The sequence below is a fragment of the Solanum tuberosum genome, unplaced genomic scaffold (assembly GCF_000226075.1).
Source record: "Solanum tuberosum cultivar DM 1-3 516 R44 unplaced genomic scaffold, SolTub_3.0 scf00213, whole genome shotgun sequence".
Classification (NCBI taxonomy): Eukaryota; Viridiplantae; Streptophyta; class Magnoliopsida; order Solanales; family Solanaceae; genus Solanum; species Solanum tuberosum.
In genome coordinates, this window is record NW_006239141.1 from 652,539 (window position 1) to 672,470 (window position 19,932).

General features: G+C 37.3%; 1 protein-coding gene across 1 annotated transcript in view; it reads left to right on the forward strand.

Moving 5' to 3' along the window:
* Window positions 1-641: 641 nt before the first annotated feature.
* The window catches only part of LOC102601294 (small RNA degrading nuclease 5), a 23,600-nt gene continuing 4,309 nt past the window's right edge, over window positions 642-19,932 (forward strand). Inside the window, exons 1-11 of the mRNA XM_006356246.2 lie at window positions 642-779; window positions 1,748-1,804; window positions 1,894-1,959; window positions 4,405-4,538; window positions 4,662-4,774; window positions 14,075-14,203; window positions 14,292-14,362; window positions 15,118-15,177; window positions 16,116-16,171; window positions 18,334-18,394; window positions 18,562-18,826. Of these exons, the coding sequence (XP_006356308.1) occupies window positions 684-779; window positions 1,748-1,804; window positions 1,894-1,959; window positions 4,405-4,538; window positions 4,662-4,774; window positions 14,075-14,203; window positions 14,292-14,362; window positions 15,118-15,177; window positions 16,116-16,171; window positions 18,334-18,394; window positions 18,562-18,826 (1,108 nt within the window). The 5' untranslated portion in view covers window positions 642-683. The remainder of the gene's footprint in view (window positions 780-1,747; window positions 1,805-1,893; window positions 1,960-4,404; window positions 4,539-4,661; window positions 4,775-14,074; window positions 14,204-14,291; window positions 14,363-15,117; window positions 15,178-16,115; window positions 16,172-18,333; window positions 18,395-18,561; window positions 18,827-19,932) is intronic.

Here is a 19,932-nt window from a genome sequence, read left to right on the forward strand (position 1 = left end):
TGAATTATTATCTATTTAACATCTTTTAGGATTTATCTATCCATTTGTTACTTTTTTAAAAAAAAAAATTGAACTGAAATTCGAATTGTGATTATAAAAGTTAAATATCACTATGTAAAATTATTGAGATTAATCGGGTCAAATTGGGCGGGTCAAGACCCAACTCATTTTTTAGCCCATTTAAACCCAACCCATTTGAGCCCAAAGTAAACTTGGGCGGGTCAAGACCCAACCCGATTTCTATTTCAACCCATTTTAATATCTCCAATTTCAACCTAAGCCGTCCATTTGACACCCCTAATTTTATCCATGGATAAGTTATCTCGAGATTACTATCAACCCAAAGGGAGAAATAACTTATCCCAATACTAATTATTGATCCCGAGATAAGTTATTCCTAACTTACCAACCAAACAACAAATTAAGTGCCACTATAATTTAATACCAAAACTATTTGATGTTATCCTTCATATCAAACGACTCCTTAGTTTATTCTAATTTTAATGGAAAAAGTTATCTATATGTGTTGTTGATGCAAGGTGAAAATAATATTGTAGAATTAACTAAGGTGTTCGAGGCCGGTCCGGACACCATAATTATTAAAAAAACCAAAAACAAAAAAAATATAAAAAGGATCCGACCCTAATTGCTTTGCTTTCGTCTCTCTCTGTGACTGACTAACAATGAGTTCTGAAAACAGTAAAACAGAAATCCCCGACGAACAGAAATCCAGCAAAGACCATAAAGCCAACTCCTTCTTTGATGTTTACGGCCCTGAGGTCCTTTACTCTATTGCTTTTTCATCTTCTGTTGTTTATTTAGAAAAAAAAAAGCTTCTTTAATGCAGTACAATGGTTCTACTGTTGTATCATGAATGTGAATTCTTTTTTCTTTTAGAATGAGTTATTAATCGAATTGGGTCTCTCTAAAAAGGTCTAAAATAGCTTTAACACAGTTTTTTTTTCTTTTTCTTTTGTGTGTGTCTGTGTGTGTGTGTTGTGTGTTTTAAAGAATGAAAAGGAAAAGAATAGTGAAGGGAGAATTTCTTTTTAGAGCTTGTGGGTTGAGTTAATTTAATTGGGTTGTCTTGGCTGGATTTTTAATTGGTAAACCTTGAAGAAAGAGGAGATTTTGCTAATGAAAATTTTAGTACAATGAGGACATATGGTATTTTAATTGGTAAACTTGAAGAAAGAGGAGATTTTTGCTAATGAAAATTTAGTACTATGAGGACATATTGTTTTGATTGTGAGTTTGATGGAAATTGATTATACATGCATTAATTTTGATAAGTAACTAGTTCTGATAGAAACCCAAAATGTAGAAAAGAGATGAGATTAAAAAAAAGAGGAAAAGGAAGTATCTTTCTTAATTGATAAAAGGAATATCTTTCGTGATTTGCAGATTGAGTTCATTTAAGTAGTTTATATTGTCTAGAGTCTAGGCTTTTAACTTGTTCACTTGGAGAAGAGGAATGTTTCTGGGAAAATTAAGATTTGTATTATTGGAACTTTGGAATGCCGTGGTGACATACTATTCCTGTTGTCAGCATCATTTTCCATTTGGCTGTTGCTAGTTATTTTTTCTTCTGTTTTGTTCTGGAGACGATGGTTTTGTTGTTAGTTTTTGCAGAATAATTGTGTCCGATTCATTATGATATGTCATTGTGCAAGACAAACTATTATGCATGTTTGTTGAACCTTTTATAATGTCTGTGATTGTTATTCAAGTTTTGATTGTGGTGCAGGCGAGAGCAGATATTGTTTTCAACAAACCAGAAGCCAACTCAACCTTGAATCTTCAAGTATGTTTGTAACATACTGATTGAGGTTATTTGTACTTATTTTACAAGAGGTTAGAACGTGATTTATCATGCTTAATGTGATAACACAGGACGTGCAAGGGCTTGTCACCTGGGTGCTTGCTGATGGGTTCATGCCATCGTGGGCTTTTATCAAAGTAATGTATTTCATTCCTTTCTTTGCATGTCTTCCACTTATGTCTTTATATCTGCATCAGATGCAAAAACACCTCAGTTTTTTGGAATATGCAGAGGAAAATCTGGTGAGGAGAGGTTGAGCTGTCCTTACCTTGAGATTAATCATTCAATCTGGTCCATTTTAACGATTCATTGCTTACTAGATTATTTATATATTTGATACAGATATATAAATAACCAAGCCATCAATGATTCTTTGCTAGGTGATTTGGATTATACTGAAAATGGATATTTTAACTGCAAATAGAGGTAGATTTTGCTAGTAAGGTACACAATGGAATTAGACACGCATAACTGAAGTTTAGGTGTGTACATAGTTATATAAATAAAAAATGGAGTATCTGATATTGTGAAATTTTGTACCGTTAGATTCACTTTCTGACCCAGCTGTCCAAAAAGAATCAAATCCTGTCTCCTTTCTCGTCTCTTCTTAACACGTGGAATAAAGAAATCGAAGATTGCTCGAAATAGAGAGAACAATGTAAAAAACATCAAAAGATCATATTTTTATATGATCTTTTGGTGTGAGGAAAGAATACCATGTTGTTTAGATAGTTGGACAAATGTGAACGACTCAGTTAAGTCACATTGACAACTTGCAAATATCTTCTGACATGGACTTGGTGTTTTCATTATAGAAATTAGGGAAAAGGTCCTGATATACCCCTCAACTTTACCATTTAGAGTTGATATGCCCCTAATTATAAAAGTGGCTCACATATGCCCCTACTGTTACAAAATTGGCTCACATATACCCCTTACCGTTACAAAAGTGATAAAATTAATTTTAAATTATTTTTTTTGATTTTTAATATTTCAAAAAATTATGTATGTGATCTTTTTCACACATAAATTATTTTTTGACTTCTTTGATTATCATTATTTGAGTTTCTTATTCTTATTTCATTTTTTCTTTCATTCTTTAATGTAAAGTAAGAGAAATAAAAAGAAAGAAGTGTGAATGAAAAAAGAGAAAAAAAATCAAAACTATTTTTTTGCGGCTATATTGTAATTTAGTTTTTATATTTGTAAATTTTTTTTAGGACATCTATAATTATGTTTATAAGAAAATAAGTGAAAAGAATAAATTTGACCATCAAAATAATTAATTCAAATTAGCCGTTGAAAAAGTAAAAAAAAATGTGTGAGAAGGATAAAATATATCCCTACATGGACTATTTTTTTAAATAAAAAAATTAATAAAAAATAATTTAAAATTATTGTTTTCACTTCTGTTAGAAGAAAAATGTATATGTAAGAAATTTGTGTAACAATAGGGGTATATACTTTCAGAATGAGGAATATATCAGCTCAAAATGACAAAAATTGAGGGGTATATCAGACTCTTTTCCCTAGATTTTTTTTTTTTTTTTGATAACCGAAAAATTTGTCTGTTGCTTGCCTTTTGGACCAATCACAGTCTTCTAAACTCGGTGGATAATGGGCCGCCCCTCTACCCTTCTCCACTTAAATACCGGGCTTCACTTTGCGTGGTGTGGGGCTTGAACCTGCTACCTAAGCCACAAATCCTCTACCTATTGCCACTTGAGCTAGGCCTTGGGGGCCCTTTTCCCTAGAAATTATTGGCCTATCTAAAAGGGAAAAAGAAAAATAAAACAATTTTGGACCCATTTCCCGTCTTGGGTGTTCACTTGTCAGTATGTGTAGCAATTACTTAAATGAATTCACTAAGGTACATCTGTATACTTCCCTTCATTTCGTAATGTGCATTCTTAGACTCAGTTTCTTACACTTCAATCATAATAAATGTGGTCCCTATTTTCTTCTCAATTTTTTTTTAATATGGTTCTTATTTTTACTAGTATGTTAGTGTATGATGAGCTTGTAGATACTACCAGCAACACATGTAGCTGCATTATCTTATATGTCAGTCGTGCGCGTCATTAGGAGAATGACTACTGTTGTAAATACCGTTGAACTTTTTTTTGGACTACATCTGCTCTTAAGTTATTTAGTAAGTTCTTGTACAGGAGCAGATCCCTTCTTTTGCTGTAATATTTTCCCTTGCATCTTCTTGATGAACTAATGAAATTTCCTTACTTCACAAAAAAATAAAAGAAGAGAGAATGAGTTTGTGGCAAAGATTTTCTTACTTGAGCTTGAGCTCTCTTTGAAACATTATCCAATGAAATTTCGATAATACTAAGGAAATGGTTATGGTTTTACTTGCTATTGTGTCTTAAGTCATTAGCGATTCTAGGTGTAATATATCTTGAATTATTGATACAACTTCACATTTGTGATTTGACGCACAGGGAGATAGAATTTAGTTAATGTGGATGTGTTTGGTTGCCTTTGGATGGTCCCCATCAATTTTCCAGTGATTAGTATCTTTGTTAGAGGCTAACACAGTTTCGTCTGTTCCTCTTTCTTTTTGCGTGCAGAATAAGCCTTTGATCCCTAAAGTGGTAATGCTGTATGTCCCTGGCCTTGATGCATCTCTATATCTATCACAGTCTAAAGTGCTCAAAGGTTTCAAAGAATGCTGTGGTGTTCCGAGGCCAGTTTTAGCTCTCAGGTTGGTAATAATTTGAATAATCAATATATTACTCTTGCGTTACTTGTTTTAATTTATTTTTGTCACTCTTGTGTTAATGGAAGTTATGTTTTCTTCTTCTTATTAGTTTTTGTTTCATGGTAGTTGTGTATCAGATGGAAATCAGACAATAGATGCACTTCTCACGTGCAAATCAAAGAGGAAAAGGAAAGTAGCTGAGAACATTTCACCGATAATCACCCAGTCATCTGAACAAGGTACGAATCCAATCCAAGAAAAACTTTCCAGAAGTCTTTGTTGCGAGTCTGCTATTTTGATTTCATTTCCGGTTAATTAGAGGTTCATTTGCTTGTAGAAAGAGGTCTAGAAATGACATGTCTGTAATGCAGGCACCATCTCCTCCAACTGTATATCAGCAGGATTGCTATGGTCTGTTGTACTTTATAAATTTTTCTTCACCTGTCTAAGATCTGTGTATGATACACTTTTTTTCCCCTAGAAGTTTACGGGAAAGTGTCATGGATGGTTTCTGCTAGAATGTTAAATTAGAGAAGTGGGTAAAAATTACCCTTTTTTTTTTTTTTTTTTTGAGAAAGTTAACTGGTATTATAAACAAAAGGAGTACACCAATAGTGTGCTCCTACATAGTTACATCAAAAGTATGAAAGGACAGCCCAAAACAAAATCTATCTCCTATATTCCTTATAAACTGTCTAGAAATAGGTTAATTTCCCTTATAGCCTTAGGTACAGAATGTATACACCAAAAGTAAAATGTTGCTAAACAGTTCATCTTTATACTTTGGAAGGGAATGTTCTTGTTCTCAAAACATCTCTGGTTTCTCTCCTTCCAGATTGTCCACCAGATGCAAGAAGGGACAATCTTCCATCTCTCCTTGTGTTCTGACTGATTTCCATCTCTATTCCAGCATGCTAGTACTTCTGAAGTATGCCTTGGCATGGCCCATCCAATACCCCTCAGATTGATGAACCATTGCCATAATTTTCCAGTCACTTTACACTGCAGAAAAAGATGATTTACTGTCTCTATTTCAGCTTCACAAAAAAACATCTAGAGCATAACTGCCTGCCCCTTTTCATAAGGTTGTCCTGGGTCAGAACTGCTTGACTTGCAACTAGCCAAGTAAAACAGGCCACTTTATGAGGTATCTTCCCTTTCCAGATCATCTTCCATGGCCCATTCCTTGGTTTCTGTGGAGATATTCAGCATCTTGCAGGAGTTTTAACTGCCTGAGTAGTCCATGGTCCTTCCCTACCATATCTTGCAATGATGATTTTCTTCCATAGGCCCTGCTCATCTGCTGCCAGTCTCCATAGCCATTTTAACAGAAGGCTCTTGTTTGTGCTTTCAGATTCTTAATTCCTAAACCTCCCTCTTTTTGGATGTTATGACAACCTCCCACTTAACCAAATGGTGCTTCTTCTCCCCTTCACCATTACCTTGCCAAAGAAAGTTTCTCCTGATAGCATCCAACTTTTTGATTATCTTCCCATGAATGGGGAAAAGGGACATCATGTAAGTTGACATGGCATCAAGAACACTATTGCTCAGTGTGACTCTGCCACCCAAAGATAAATATTGACTTCTCCAGTTAACTAGCTTCTTTTCACACCTTTCCACCACAGAGTTCCATATGTTCATGGACTTACTCTTAGCTCCCAATGGCATTCCAAGATAGGTGGTGGGAAGCTCTCCTATCTTACCACCTAAAATGTTTGCCAAAGTACTGATTTCTGGAACTTCATTCACAGGATAGATAAAACTCTTTTCCCAATTTATATGAAGTCTAGAAACTGCTTCAAATAGGATGAAGATATCCCTTAGGTGTTTTAGTTGTTCCTTCTCTGCTTCACAAAAAACCAAGGTGTCATCAGCATATTGTAAATGGGAAATAGACACTCCCAGGGAGTTTCCTTCATTCACAGTGAAGCCCCTGATTCTGTTATTCACCTGAGCACTCTTCAGCATGTCACTTAAACCTTCCATGGCCAAAATGAAAAGAAAAGGAGACAGGGGGTCTCCTTGTCTCAACCCTCTCTCAGAGGAGAAGAAACCAGTTGGAGAGCCATTTATCAAAACTGAAAACTTCACTGTAGTTATGCAGAACCTCATCCATTTTATCCATGTGTTGCCAAACCCCATCCTCCTTAATGTTCTCCACATATGTTCCCAATTCAAATGATCATAAGCTTTTTCTATGTCTAGCTTGCATAGAATTCCTGGAGCTTTGGATCTGTATCTCATGTCCACACATTCATTAGCCACCAATATTGCATCCATAATTTGCATGCTCTTTATGAATGCCGTTTGTTGTTCATCCACTAGTTTTGACATAACTTTCTTGAGTCTCTCTGTTAAAATCTTTGATATGATTTTGTAGATACTCCCAATCAAGCTAATTGGCCTAAAATCTTTCAATTCAGATGCTCCAAACTTCTTGGGGATCAGGGCTATGAAAGTGGCATTGAAACTTTTTTCAAAGTAGCCCTGGTCATGAAAGTTCTGGATGGCAGCTACCACTTCTTGTTTTATCTCTTCCCAGCACTGTTTGAAAAAGGCCATTGTGAAACCATCAGGGCTTGGTGCCTTATCCCCTGCGCATGAGAACACACAGTTTTTAATTTCTTGCTCTTCAAATTGGGCTTGCAGAGCTGCATTATCTTCTTCATCTATCCTGGCTTGACCTCTAGGGTTGAACTGAGGTCTCCAGAATTCTGTCTCATTGTAAAGTTTTTGGTAGAAGGTTGTAACTTCATCTCTGATCTCAGCTGGTTCAGTCACACTGGACCCATTTATGATCAGTTTATCAATGTTGTTATACCTCTTGTGACAGTTAGCAGTTCTATGGAAGAACTTTGTATTCATGTCCCCTTCTTTGAGCCACAATGCCCTAGATCTTTGCCTCCAATCCACTTCCTCTCTCTTGGCATTTTCTTCAAACTCCACTGTCAATACTGCTCGTAAATAGGACTCATCATCTGATAGGATTCTCTGATCTTAGCCAGCTGGTTAAGGATGCTCTGTTTTTGCATACCTAGGTTGCCATGTACTGTTTTACTCCATTCTTTCAACTTGACTTTCAGTAACTTTAGCTTGCAACCTAAAATATAATCTGGTTTTCCCACATAAATTGCAGAGTTCCACCATTCTTTAACTCTTTCTTTAAAGTCTTTAGTTTGCAGCCACCAATTCTCAAACTTAAAATTAGAGGTTGATCTCTCCCAATTACCACATTCCAACAACAATGGATTGTGGTCGGAAGTTACTCTAGGTAAGATTGATTGTTTGATCTTTCTAAAAGCTACTTCCCATTCCTCAGATATCAGGAATCTATCTAATCTTGCTGCGATATCATATCCATCCCCTTTCCTCCATGTGAATCTGCCACCTACAAGAGGTAAGTCTTGCAGTTCCATGTCCTCTATAAATTCAGAAAATTCTTCCATCTCCTTGTTGAATCTGTTGCAGTTTTTCTTCTCAGAAGGGAATCTCACTACATTAAAGTCCCCAGCCACCACCCAAGGTCCATTAAATAGACCCCTCACTGCCCCCAACTCTCCCCATACTTCTCTTTCTTTTTCTTCTCTTTCTTGTCTCCTATTTGGGGCATAGACACCTGACAAATGCCATCCCAAATCTTGTGCTTTCCCTGTGAACTTACAAGTGATGTTGTAAGCCCCTACTTCACATACTTCCCCCTCCCAGATACTACTATCCCAGAGGATAATGATACCACATCTTGTCCCCCGTGCCTCTAGTTGTGCATATTTCACCTTCCTATTTGCCCACAAATCTTTTACAATCCCGCTTATATCTCCACTGATTTTTGACTCCTGGAAACAATACACATCTGCCCTCCATGTATTCATCAAGTTTTTGATTTGCAGCCTCTTACTTGGATCATTGAGGCCCCTTACATTCCATGAGACTATCTTAACCTTCATTAAGATCATCTATAAAGCATCCCCCCCTACTCCTTGTACCATAACTCACAAAATTACTCTTTGGTTCCAAATTCTTGAGTTCCTTTGGGACCTTTCCCACTGGAGTAATAGGAACTATTGCTCCCCCCGCCTTTTTAATAGTTTGTCTTTTACTGTCGATTGCCATAAAGAGGTTCAAAGCCACCTCTTCGCATCCAATGAAGTGTACCCCAAATTCTTTACTGAGTCTGATTATGTTTTCCTGGACCCATGAAGAAATTTCATTCTCTGCTGATGTATCAGTTCCATGCTCATTAGAGTTCAGTGGTAAGATATCTTCAATTGTGCCTTCCCCATCTGCCTTCTGCTCCAATTGCATGTCGCTATGCCTTCTGCTCCAATTTCATGTCGCTCACTGTTTGTATCTCCTGATCTATTCTTTCCTCTGTTTGGATAATGGACATATCGTCATCATCACTCAGGTCTGCGACAAACTCGAGATTGTTTCCCTCGTCTCCCAATTCAAAAGGAATTAGGACACCTTCTCGACCCTGTTCCATTAGAATTCTGCAATTTGCTTCTATTTCATCACGCAAAGGCTCAGAAAGCCTTTCACTGTCTCTAGGCTTCTTTTTTATTGAGCTGCATCTTTATCCGTTGCTTTTCTTCCCTCCTGATCTCCGCTGGACTTGTTTGAAACTCCCGTGTCTTGATTTCCCAATTCCTCAAATCTGTTATTTGTTGTTATACGAGATAGGTTTGCTTGTATCTCAATGTTAACTATGCCAAGACTTTGGGCTGCATTATTCTTCTGCTGTTGCCTTTTTGGGCCTAAAAAATTTGGGTCTAAATTTTCCTTTCTCTCAAGCTGGCCTGCTACCGCTGATAAAGACCCTTTGCCTTTACTGTTTGCCTCACGTGATCTCTAATTCAAATTTTTGCCAGCTGTTGATGTACCCACGTGGTGGTCTGACTCTTCCACATATTTTAACATTAAAGGGGGAAAGAAACCCTTGTTGCCCATCGGTCCATAATGTTGTTCCTCTCTCCTCGTCGCCTCCTTTCGGAAAGTCACCGGTGCTTCACACCAGATCGGCACTGTATACACAAAACCCTCACTGGTGATTTCAATCTCCTTCGGGACCATCTTCCCATCACCCTTCACCTTGATGCGTGCCCAGTGCATGTGATTTTTGAGGGTCGTTTCTTCCTATGCTTCGATGAAACCCCCACACTGGTCTCCGATAAGCTTGAAGACTTTATGGGACCATAGGTTTAGGGGTAAACCCAGCATTCTTATCCACACCAGTCTCTTGCTATAGCTTTCGGCCAGCAACCTGTGATTGGACTCCACCACTCTAGGTTCAGAGGCATCTTTTTCCAGACCCATGTTCCTGCCATGCTCTGCAGCAACTTTTGTGGGTAGCTCGAAAAGGAAGTGCCCGTCGTTTATAGCGAAGACGCTGACTCCTATGGCTGACTTCCAAGTGTTGCAAGCCCACCATCTTATATCATTGAGGGTTGGTATATCTCGAGTTGTGGTCTGGAATTTACCGACAATGCATCTCTTGAGGAGATCTGTCTCCGATGTCGGTGTTACGTTCACCACCTTTAGATGGTCACCTTCCACCAGTATGTGCGCCTTCTTCGTGGATTCTGTCGTCCACCTATTGTTCCTTACTGCGTCCTTAAAGGATACTCCCAGTGCCTTCCCTTTGTTAAATTGTGTTTTCTGCTCTGTTGTAGGCTCATAGGTGAATTTTGCTATTTTATGAGCGATGTTTCCCCAACCCGTGTTGTAAGATGATTCCGGTGTAATGATGACTGCTTTGTTTTGTCCTTGAATAGCAATAAAACTGATATATCTGCCCTTTTCGTTGTATTTAAGGGTGCAAAAGAAATCCGAGTACAAGTCCTTTACTTTCCATCTTTTGACCGAGTCCCCTTTGACCTTCGACGCCTCAATAAATACTGAAATCAGCCATCTCAGGACTTTAATGCTAATCTTCGCTCTTCTCACTAAATTCCTGCTACGTTCAGTCCACTCGTACCATGTTTCTGCTCCTTCTTTACATCTGGTGATTTCATAAGACTTGAAACCTGCGTTATAAAAGATGGTGTTTTCCCCCATTGATAAGATTCCGGCCAAGGTTGCCGGAAAAGCCCCCAAATGTGTGATAAAGTACAACTTTATGTTGAAAGTTGGCTAACCTCGGAAATCGTGTCTGAGAGCATTTTTTACTTTCTCAAGGAATTACCCTTTTCTGATCAGGTAAATGTATTTCATCAAAAGCAGATGGGTGAAGCCTGTGTACAAGGGGGCAGGGGCATACCAAAAAGTAAAAAGACCTACAAAATGAGATTGTTTTCTACGAAAGACACTCAATCTTCTTTACAATAAGGAATCGCGAGGGTGCACTAAAAAGAAATGAGGGATAAGAGGCTACTCCTTAACTGTACAATATTCATCTCTACATCTCCAAAAGCTTTTCTGTTTCTCTCTCTCCATGCAACCCACTTCAGTGCAAGTGAGGTGACAGTTGAAGCCCAATGTCTTCTCCTTCTTTTCCCACGTCTCCAACTGAACATTGACTCTTTAATTGGGCCTGAAATCGCCCAATAGATTCCAAACTATGTCAAGATTTCCCACCATAGCCTCGGAGGAACTGGAGGTGGAGCTGGGGGTCCTCTGGCCCTGGGAAGCTCCTGAGGTGGTAAGGACCCTGGAGGGTACTCAGAAGATGTCTCCCTCTTGGCGTAATGTTGAGATTGTGGTCAGAGATGGAAGAAGAACTGAATTCTGGGAACACTGATTGGCCAGAATAGCCTGAAGTTCAGCTTTCCTGTTTTGTACTCAATAAGTACTCAAAAGCAGGTTATGATCAATCAAATGTGGAGTTAACAAGAATGGGATTTGATTTTCAGAAGAGCTCTTAATGATTGGGAAGTTGGGGCATTATCTACATTGTTAATTTACTGGAATCTCTTGGTGGATATCTGACTGTCCAGACAGACTTAGATGGAAGCTGAATAGCAAAGGGATATTCTCAGTTAAATCTGTAAACTCGAATAGTGAATATACCAGCGAAGGTGTCATGTTTTGTCTGGCTGGTAATTAGGCAAGCATGCTTGACCCAAGAAAAAAATACAAAGAAGAGGTTTTCAGATTTGTTCGGTTTGCCTTTTATGTGGACAGGATGGGGAAAGTAATGAACATTCATTTTTTACATTGCAAGACAACTATAAATCTGTGGCACGTGTTCTTTTGTATTTTGGGTATTAAATTGGCAATGCCAAGTGCTACCTTGATGATGCTAAGCAGCTGGAAGAGTTTTGGACAAATGCGAGGTGATGAGAACTCGTTGCATATTATACCTGCCTGTATTTGATGGACTATATGGAAAGAGAGGAATTCAATTTTTTTTTGAAGATACTAGGAGTTTTATCCAGAAAATTAGGATGAATTGTCTTAATTTTTTTTTTGGTGTAAACAGAATATAGGGGACCTGGTAGATCTATTAGGCAATATTTAAGATTATAGGCTTATGGACGGGTGTTTATACTTTTTTGGGATTTGTAAAGTTCTTAACTTAGCATCTTTTCTGGTGTTAAGTTTGTCTTCTAATACAATTGTTACCTTACTCAAAAAAAAAAGAATGAGTATTATGTAACACATAACATTAAAGTAAGATGGTTGGAATTAAAGAGTGTTACATGAGTATTATGCTACAGGAAGATATCTAAGAAGATGATAAACAAGTTCCATAGAGCGGTTGTGAGACTAGTAATATTATATGGGAGTGAATGTTGAGCCACTAAGATCAATATACATCCACGAGTGTGGATGTTAAAGATGGATGTAACATGCGAAACTGAATATGATTAGAAATGATCACATCTTAGTTGCATTAGAAATGATGACATGTGATTTGACAGACACAATAAGTAGCATACATAGAGGATAATTAGAGAAATACATCGGAAAACCTAGGTATGACTATGATTGTTACAACAAAAACAATAGCAAACATATTCAATGTGATCCCACAAGTGGGGTTTTGAGAGGGTAGGGTGTACGCAGACCGTATCCCTACCTTGTGTGAGTTAGAGAGGTTGTTTTTGATGACTATGATTGTTGAAGGTGATAAAAGAGGATGAGGTAGACCTAAAAATACACAAAAGGAAGTTATTTTGGAAGATTTAAAATCTTTGGGAATGATGCATGTTTGGCTAAGAATATAACACATGATAACAATTGATCCCCACATAAAACAATACCAACTAGCTGGAATTAAACTACTTGTTTCTGCATGGTAAGTTCGAGATTCATCTAAATAACAGAATGAGATTGATTTAAATGAATAAAGAAGATCATAAAACTGACCTCCACCAACTGATCTAAAAAATTAACGACCCTGGCAATGTGGGTTGATGCTTACTTGATTGATTGGGTTAGTTAGATTGTTGGAGGAATAAATTGAAAAGTTAACTTCCTTCCCTCCACCACTCTCTTATGTTGTTTTTCTGCAATACCCAATTTGACAGGCACTTCTTGGGCCTCATTTGTTTGCACTCACTCGCAGTCTGAATCTGAACGGTTTAGACTTGAGGCCATCAAGTGCATTTGCTTACATTGGATTTAAGTACTTATTTGGTCGGAATAGGTATTAATCATTAAGATCTTGAACAAAGTCTTAATATCAATAAAATTATTTTTGTCTAGATAATTTTCATCATCACTCTATCTGTAACCACCCACCACCTCCACCACTAACCAGCAACCATCTGTGCTATCACAACCACCACCATCACTGTCAACCACAACCATCATCGCCAACCACCAACCACCTCTACCATCACAACCCCCACTGCTTCCAACAATTACTGTTGGTCACTACCACACCACTTCCATCATTTTAATTATATCCACTGCCATCACCACCTTTGTCACTGCCGCCGCCACCTTTGCCACCACTATCAATAACTACCACTACGCTCAATCCCTACTACCAAGTACCAACCGTCTCCATCATCACAACTAGCACCGACATCAACTACCCCCAACACCATCGTCAACCACCACATATTGTTCAGCCACCACCACCAAAACTGCCAACTTCTAACAACCATTTCCTCCATCACCACCACTACTAACCGCCATCATCATGTCAGTCATTACAACACCAACTATCTTCATGATTATCATCACCATCGTTAATTGCCACTAGCACCATCATCACCACTGTTAATTGCCACTAGCACCATCATCACCATCACCATCACAACCACTACAAACCATTTCCACCCATCACTAGTGAACATAACTGTTTGTTTTTAATCAAATAATGATTTTATTAAATTTATATATTTTTCTGATATTTTATTACTTTTTTATTTGAATGGTATATTTATTATGTTTTAAAATAAATAAGTTATGCACATTAAGAAATTGATAAACAAACAATTTTAATCATTCAATGCTCAAAGACCAGCTTAAAAAAATAATCTTTCGGTGTTTACATCTAGAGACGACATCTTAATCATTTAGATGTGCATTCAAATTTAATCTTAATGCAACCAAATGGGGCCTTCATCATCCTCTTATTCATTCAGGTGCTGAGGCTCCTAATAAGGAGACTGTGTCCTTTGCAGACCTCAAGAAGGATATACCATTTCCCATTAGTTATTATACACTTTCGGACAAGCAACTAGAAGAAAATGGATACTGTTATGAGCAACCAGGTGACATGCATTCCAAGAACTTGAAATTTATTGAATTTTTTGGTTAAGATTATGGCCAGTTGACCTTGGTATTTCATTACCCATGTAGAATTTCTTTCAACGCTTCCTGCTCCTTCAGGAACACCTCCACATGAAGTTTTGGCCCTTGACTGCGAGATGGTAATTTAACAACAATTTGTTCATCACAATGTTATGATTTAGTATTTAAACGTACTTATATTGCATAATCAATGCTGTTTTTTATCTTCATTTCCTTACTCCTTAGATATAAATATTGGAGAGGATGAGAGCATTTTAATAATGACGGGTAGTCATGTTTTGGATGAGATATGATTTACGGTAGCTTAACTATTTACTGCATCTAGATTTCTTTGACTTGGTTGGTGATGGGAGGAGATGTTGGTTTATGGGTTTAATTGTGATGTTTATTGTATATGAAATATCAGTTTTGATGTAATGGTACTAAAAGTTGTGTTCAGACTAGTTGGACTTAGAGTTTTGATGATGGTAGAAGAAGTTAGAGTTCTAAAGATGGTATGAGAAGTATATACATCCTTTATTATCAGTATGTTCTACTGCAAATAGTCGTTGTTTTGAACCTCAAATGTGGTCTGTCTTATATATGCTATTCAATGGTATAAAGGGTCCTCTGCTGGTTGCCACTGCGTATATATTTTATACCAAAATAATAGTTTTTAATGTATATTCTTTGGACAGGCAGACAGATATTATGTTTGCACCTTATCTAAAAAGATATTATACTTGCTGTTCTTGATTTGTCTCCCTTACATAGTTGCCTTTTTTTTTCCTTTTATTTATAAAGTAACATTTACTTGTTTGTCATTGTTCTTTAAACTGGAAGCTTTGCATACAAATGTCATATCATTTTGGTAAAAAAATATGTATTTTTGTAGTGTATTACAAGGGAAGGCTTTGAGCTTACCAGAGTGACACTAGTGGATGTTGAAGGACAGGTTTGCTTCCTCTTATTTCTTTTCTCGCTCTATTTTTTGTCCCTCACTTGCATTACAATGAGGTAATCTATCTTTTGCTTTATAGTTCCATTTTTTTCAAAACTGTTTCCTCATCATGTATTTTGTCCATGGCTAGTTTCTTTTCTATGTAAAAAATGCCATTTACCCTGATCTTTTTGATGTCCTATTGTTTTTTTGGCCACTCGGAGGGGTGGTCCTTATTTAGTTTATATGAACCACCCTTGTCAAAAAGCGTTAATTTTAAATATGATCCAGCTGGCATATATGCTGCCATCATCATCTTTTTTCATTAAAAATCTATCAAGTCAGCTAAGTTGCGCGGGCTCTTTGCTTTTGATGCCGCACCCGTGTCAAATTCTCCAAATTACACTACTTTTGGAGAATCCGACACACACCCATTCCCATTTTTGAAGAGTCCGAGCAACATAGAATGTCACATACACATATACTGCCATTATAATTCAAGCAACAATCAACTGCACCTCAATGCTTTAGCTAGTTGGATGAATCGTCTATATCCTTCCTGCACTATTTGGGCCTGCTGCATTACTTTAGAATGAATCAACCTGCATATATATTGGGATTGTTGATTTGTATGGTTGAACCCTGTAGTTGTCCAGGCATATTTTTGAACATATGTAACAAGTTAGGACATATATATTGTCCTTTGGTCCATGCACCATGTGTTAAGGGATATTATTCCTTTGTACGTGTTTGGGCAAATTCAATGGTCTTTTTTTCTTCTTTTATCCTCCTGTATGGCCATCAAAAGTCTCTAACTTGATCTCAAATGTACCTACCTGGCCTGTTACAAGAGATTTTGATGCATGATCAATTGTCCCATGGTCTTTCAGACGATATTAATTAGCTACTTCTTTTTCTGTGTCTGAGGGGCTAATATCATCAACCAATTGCAGGTTATGCTGGATAAATTGGTCAAACCATCAAATGAAATTGTTGACTACAATACTAGGTACTTTTTATGTATGATAACTTCTAAATTTACATTTGATCACACATGCTAAATACATACTCCTCTCTTCCATTTTATGTGTCTATCCCCACGAGGTAGTGGTAAGGTCTCTCTACACTCTACCCTCCTCAAACCCCACTTTGTGGGATTTCATAGGGTATGTTGTTGTTGTTCCATTTTATGTGACACTAATTTCTTATTTTTCCATTTTAAAAAGAATGACGCATTTCTAATTTGGGAAATGATTTAATTTTAAACAAGTTTCAAAAGTATTATAGCCACAAATTTATTTCATGCTTAAGACCACAAGTTTGAAGTCTTTCTTTTTACCTTAAGCTCCGTACCAAGTCAAACAATGTTAGTCAAACTGGAATGGATGGAGTAGCAGATTGGAGAATCAGCAGTTTAAGACTGCACATTTCAAGATTAGATTTACTTGCTAATAGCATCAACATGTTTTTGGATTTTGTTAGCTCCTTAGATTTAGCTCAGGCTACTTGTACTAGTGCTGAAATGTTTTTTGCTCTGTACTGGAGCTAACTGGTCACACCTTTTGCAATTTGGCATCTTCCTGATGCCCATTAAATGATAATCTTATCAAAAAGTCTTCCTTTTTTCCTTAATCTCCGTATTGAGTCAAACTCCGTCACATAAATTGGATTGGATGGAGTAACAGATTGGAGAATCAGCCACCATGTGGAATTTGCTTTTCAGTGGTGTTCAAATGGTATATCCAAGTCTAAAGGCATTGCAAAAGTTAAAAATATCTTTTAAAGGTTAAGTCAGGTCTAAATATAAAATTGTCCTATTTTATGAGCTGAAATTGAAATTTTGCTAGTATGCTCTCCCGGCTCTTTCAAAGGAATTGAGTTTAGGCGGGAATGCATATTGCAACTCAAAAGGTGCATATTGCAACTCAAAAGGGTTTTGTGGTTTAGTATGCCTGAAGCCAATCTTCATTGATGACTATACCGCACCCTTGTCTGTTATTTCTTTCTCTACTATCTTTTAAGTTTTTTCACAGTTTCCAGTCTCTCACTGCCACAAGTAATGGAAAGCGTCTTGTAAGACAGAAGGAATCAAGGAGGGGAAAAAGATACAGAAAGAAAAAAGAATAAGAAAAGGGAACCAAGAAAAAGATATTAACTAAAGAATCGAGCTTCATAGCCAGGGTTAATCTCTCTCCGCAGTTTCCCTTTTCAATTTCTTTTGTTCTTTTATTTTAACTTCTTTCCATTTAATCATTTTTCAAATTTCTTATTATTTCCAATTCTACATTTACTTATAAAATCATTCTATTTCTCTCTCTTTTTCTTTCTATTGCCTCTCTCCTTTTCTCTTAATATTTCTACCAACCTTACCTCCTATGGTAAATATTCTTGAAGTTTTTGACCTCCCTTAAGATCTACTCAAGTCGCCTCAAACCACACTTTCCAAGCAAGGTACTCAAAAGATGGCAGGGGAAGGGCTATGTCGGTGGTAAAATCAGTGTGTGTTGGGCTATAACTTTTATCTTCCTCTGTGTTTTTCCTTTTTATATTGTTATGGGGTGGAGCAAGTGTTATTCCATTCTCGGCTTAGTGAGGAACAATTTGGAAACAGAACTGGAAAGATAGATGATTCAGAAGCAAACAGATTTCAAGAATACAAAACTCAACTCAAGGAATTTTTGGGGGCAACTGGGCAAGATAGCTGTTTTCTTCTCATTTCTGGTTGTGTCTTAGTGTTGCTACCGATCTCTCATAGGAAGAAAAGTTTCTGATTTATATTCGTAAGTTCATTTTTAAAGATCCATACCCAAAGTCGAAGAGATAGATGAGGGTTGTTTCTTTTTGGGGGGGATAGGGGGTGCCCAGAGGGAGTCCGACACAGCAGGAGTTCAATTTGCTGAACTGCGCCAATTTTTTTCTGATGTCGGCGAAATAAAATTTTTCTTACTTTATAAGCTAAAATATTTGTGAAGCACAAAATACTTCATGATGAAGAAAAAAAAAAATATTTGTCCTAAAAGACGAAGACAAAAATACTAAATAAACTCAGGGACTTACCTTCCCTTTCTTGAAATTCTTAGTCCTTCAGTCAGTTAAGTATTTCTTTTTGTGGGATAGAAACACATGCAGAAGAACTCTGTACGTGATGTTGAGCAATCTGAACCTTTGCAGGTATAGTGGAATTACCTGTCAGATGTTGGAAGATGTGACTACCACTCTAAAAGATATCCAGGTTTATCCTTAGAGCCTTTCGTTTGCTGACCTCTTTGTCCCATTTTAGTAATCGGAAAAGAAGCAATCAGCATAAATAGTTTCTTGCAGATTTCTTGCACCTGCAAAGCAGACTGATTTGCTATACATGTTCTATCTGTTTTAGTTAACTATCTTTTCTTTCTTCAGGAGGAGTTCTTGAAACTGGTTCACAAGGAAACCATTCTGGTTGGGCATTCCTTGGAAAATGATTTGTTAGCCCTGAAGATAAATCATAATTTGGTAATTGATACCGCTGTGTTGTACAAGCATCCAAGAGGATCCTACAAAGCTGCTCTTCGCCTTCTGAGCAGAAAATTTCTCGGCAGGGAGATACAGGACTCAGACAATGGGCATGATAGCGTTGAAGATGCAAAAGCTACTTTGGAATTAGCACTACTAAAAATAAAAAATGGTAAGTCATAACCTTTTTACACATGCTAATGCACCACTAAATATTGTGCATTCTAAACTCTTATGGCCCCTTTGGTTGGTATAGTGGAGGCAAGAAAAAGGGAAGGGTGCAGGCTAAAAATGGTTGCATGAGATGAAAATGTCCTTCTTGCCTCTTGCCTTTTCTCCCTTCGGTTCCTTTTGGTCTCTCCTCATTAAGTTGGGCCTATAAATGCTCTGGCCAATGGTGGGGGTTAGCCTGTTTCTCCAGCCCATTGTCCTTTCTTTTTTAATTTTTTTTGAAAGGTCTCCTCCATTCTTCTGTTAGGGGAAAACCAAGACTTGGTGTCTGGTGCCATCTCGGGCATCACATCTGTTGACCCACATCTGCATTCTGCAGTAAAGGTAACAAAAAGAAATCCCCTTTCCACCTGTGACCTTTTTTAGATCATGATCTCCTTCAGTTTCTGAAAGGAATCTGGAGAGCAATGAAACATCTCCAAACCTAGAAATTTTCAGACGGGCTGTTAGTCTGCTTAATAGGTGATCGTCGTAACAACATTATAGCAATTGTTAATTATGTCTGATCCATGCAGCAACATGTGTTTCCGTCACTCTATTTTAGGCCACGTCCTCAAGTTTTTTTTTCTTTTTGAACAGGTAACATTTTTGTGTATTGATAACAAACTACACAAAGGGTGTGTAGTCCCCCATATTTACATCCAGATGAGCAAAAAATAAGCATATCGGGGTATTCTAGTAGCAAAATAGTGGATACAATTATGCCTCAATTCTAAGCATGTCGGGGTGCATTATATGAATCCTCACCAATCATTTCATTCACTTTAAGCTCATCTCAGGCCGATATTTTACAACTAAAAATAAAAAAAATATTTCTAGAGGCTATCTACATTTTACTGGCATATAACTTTCTAGCATATAATAAATCTCTTGATAGGACTCCTAGAAAACGGGGGACCTCAAGAAAACCTTCTAACATGGCTAAAACATAGCTTATTGTATAATTTCCTCCTCAACTTGCTCCTATTTCCTGTTTACTCACCTTAACAAATGAGGTCCCTTTACACCTAATATATAAAATTATGTAGTCCCCCCCCCCCCCCGCTC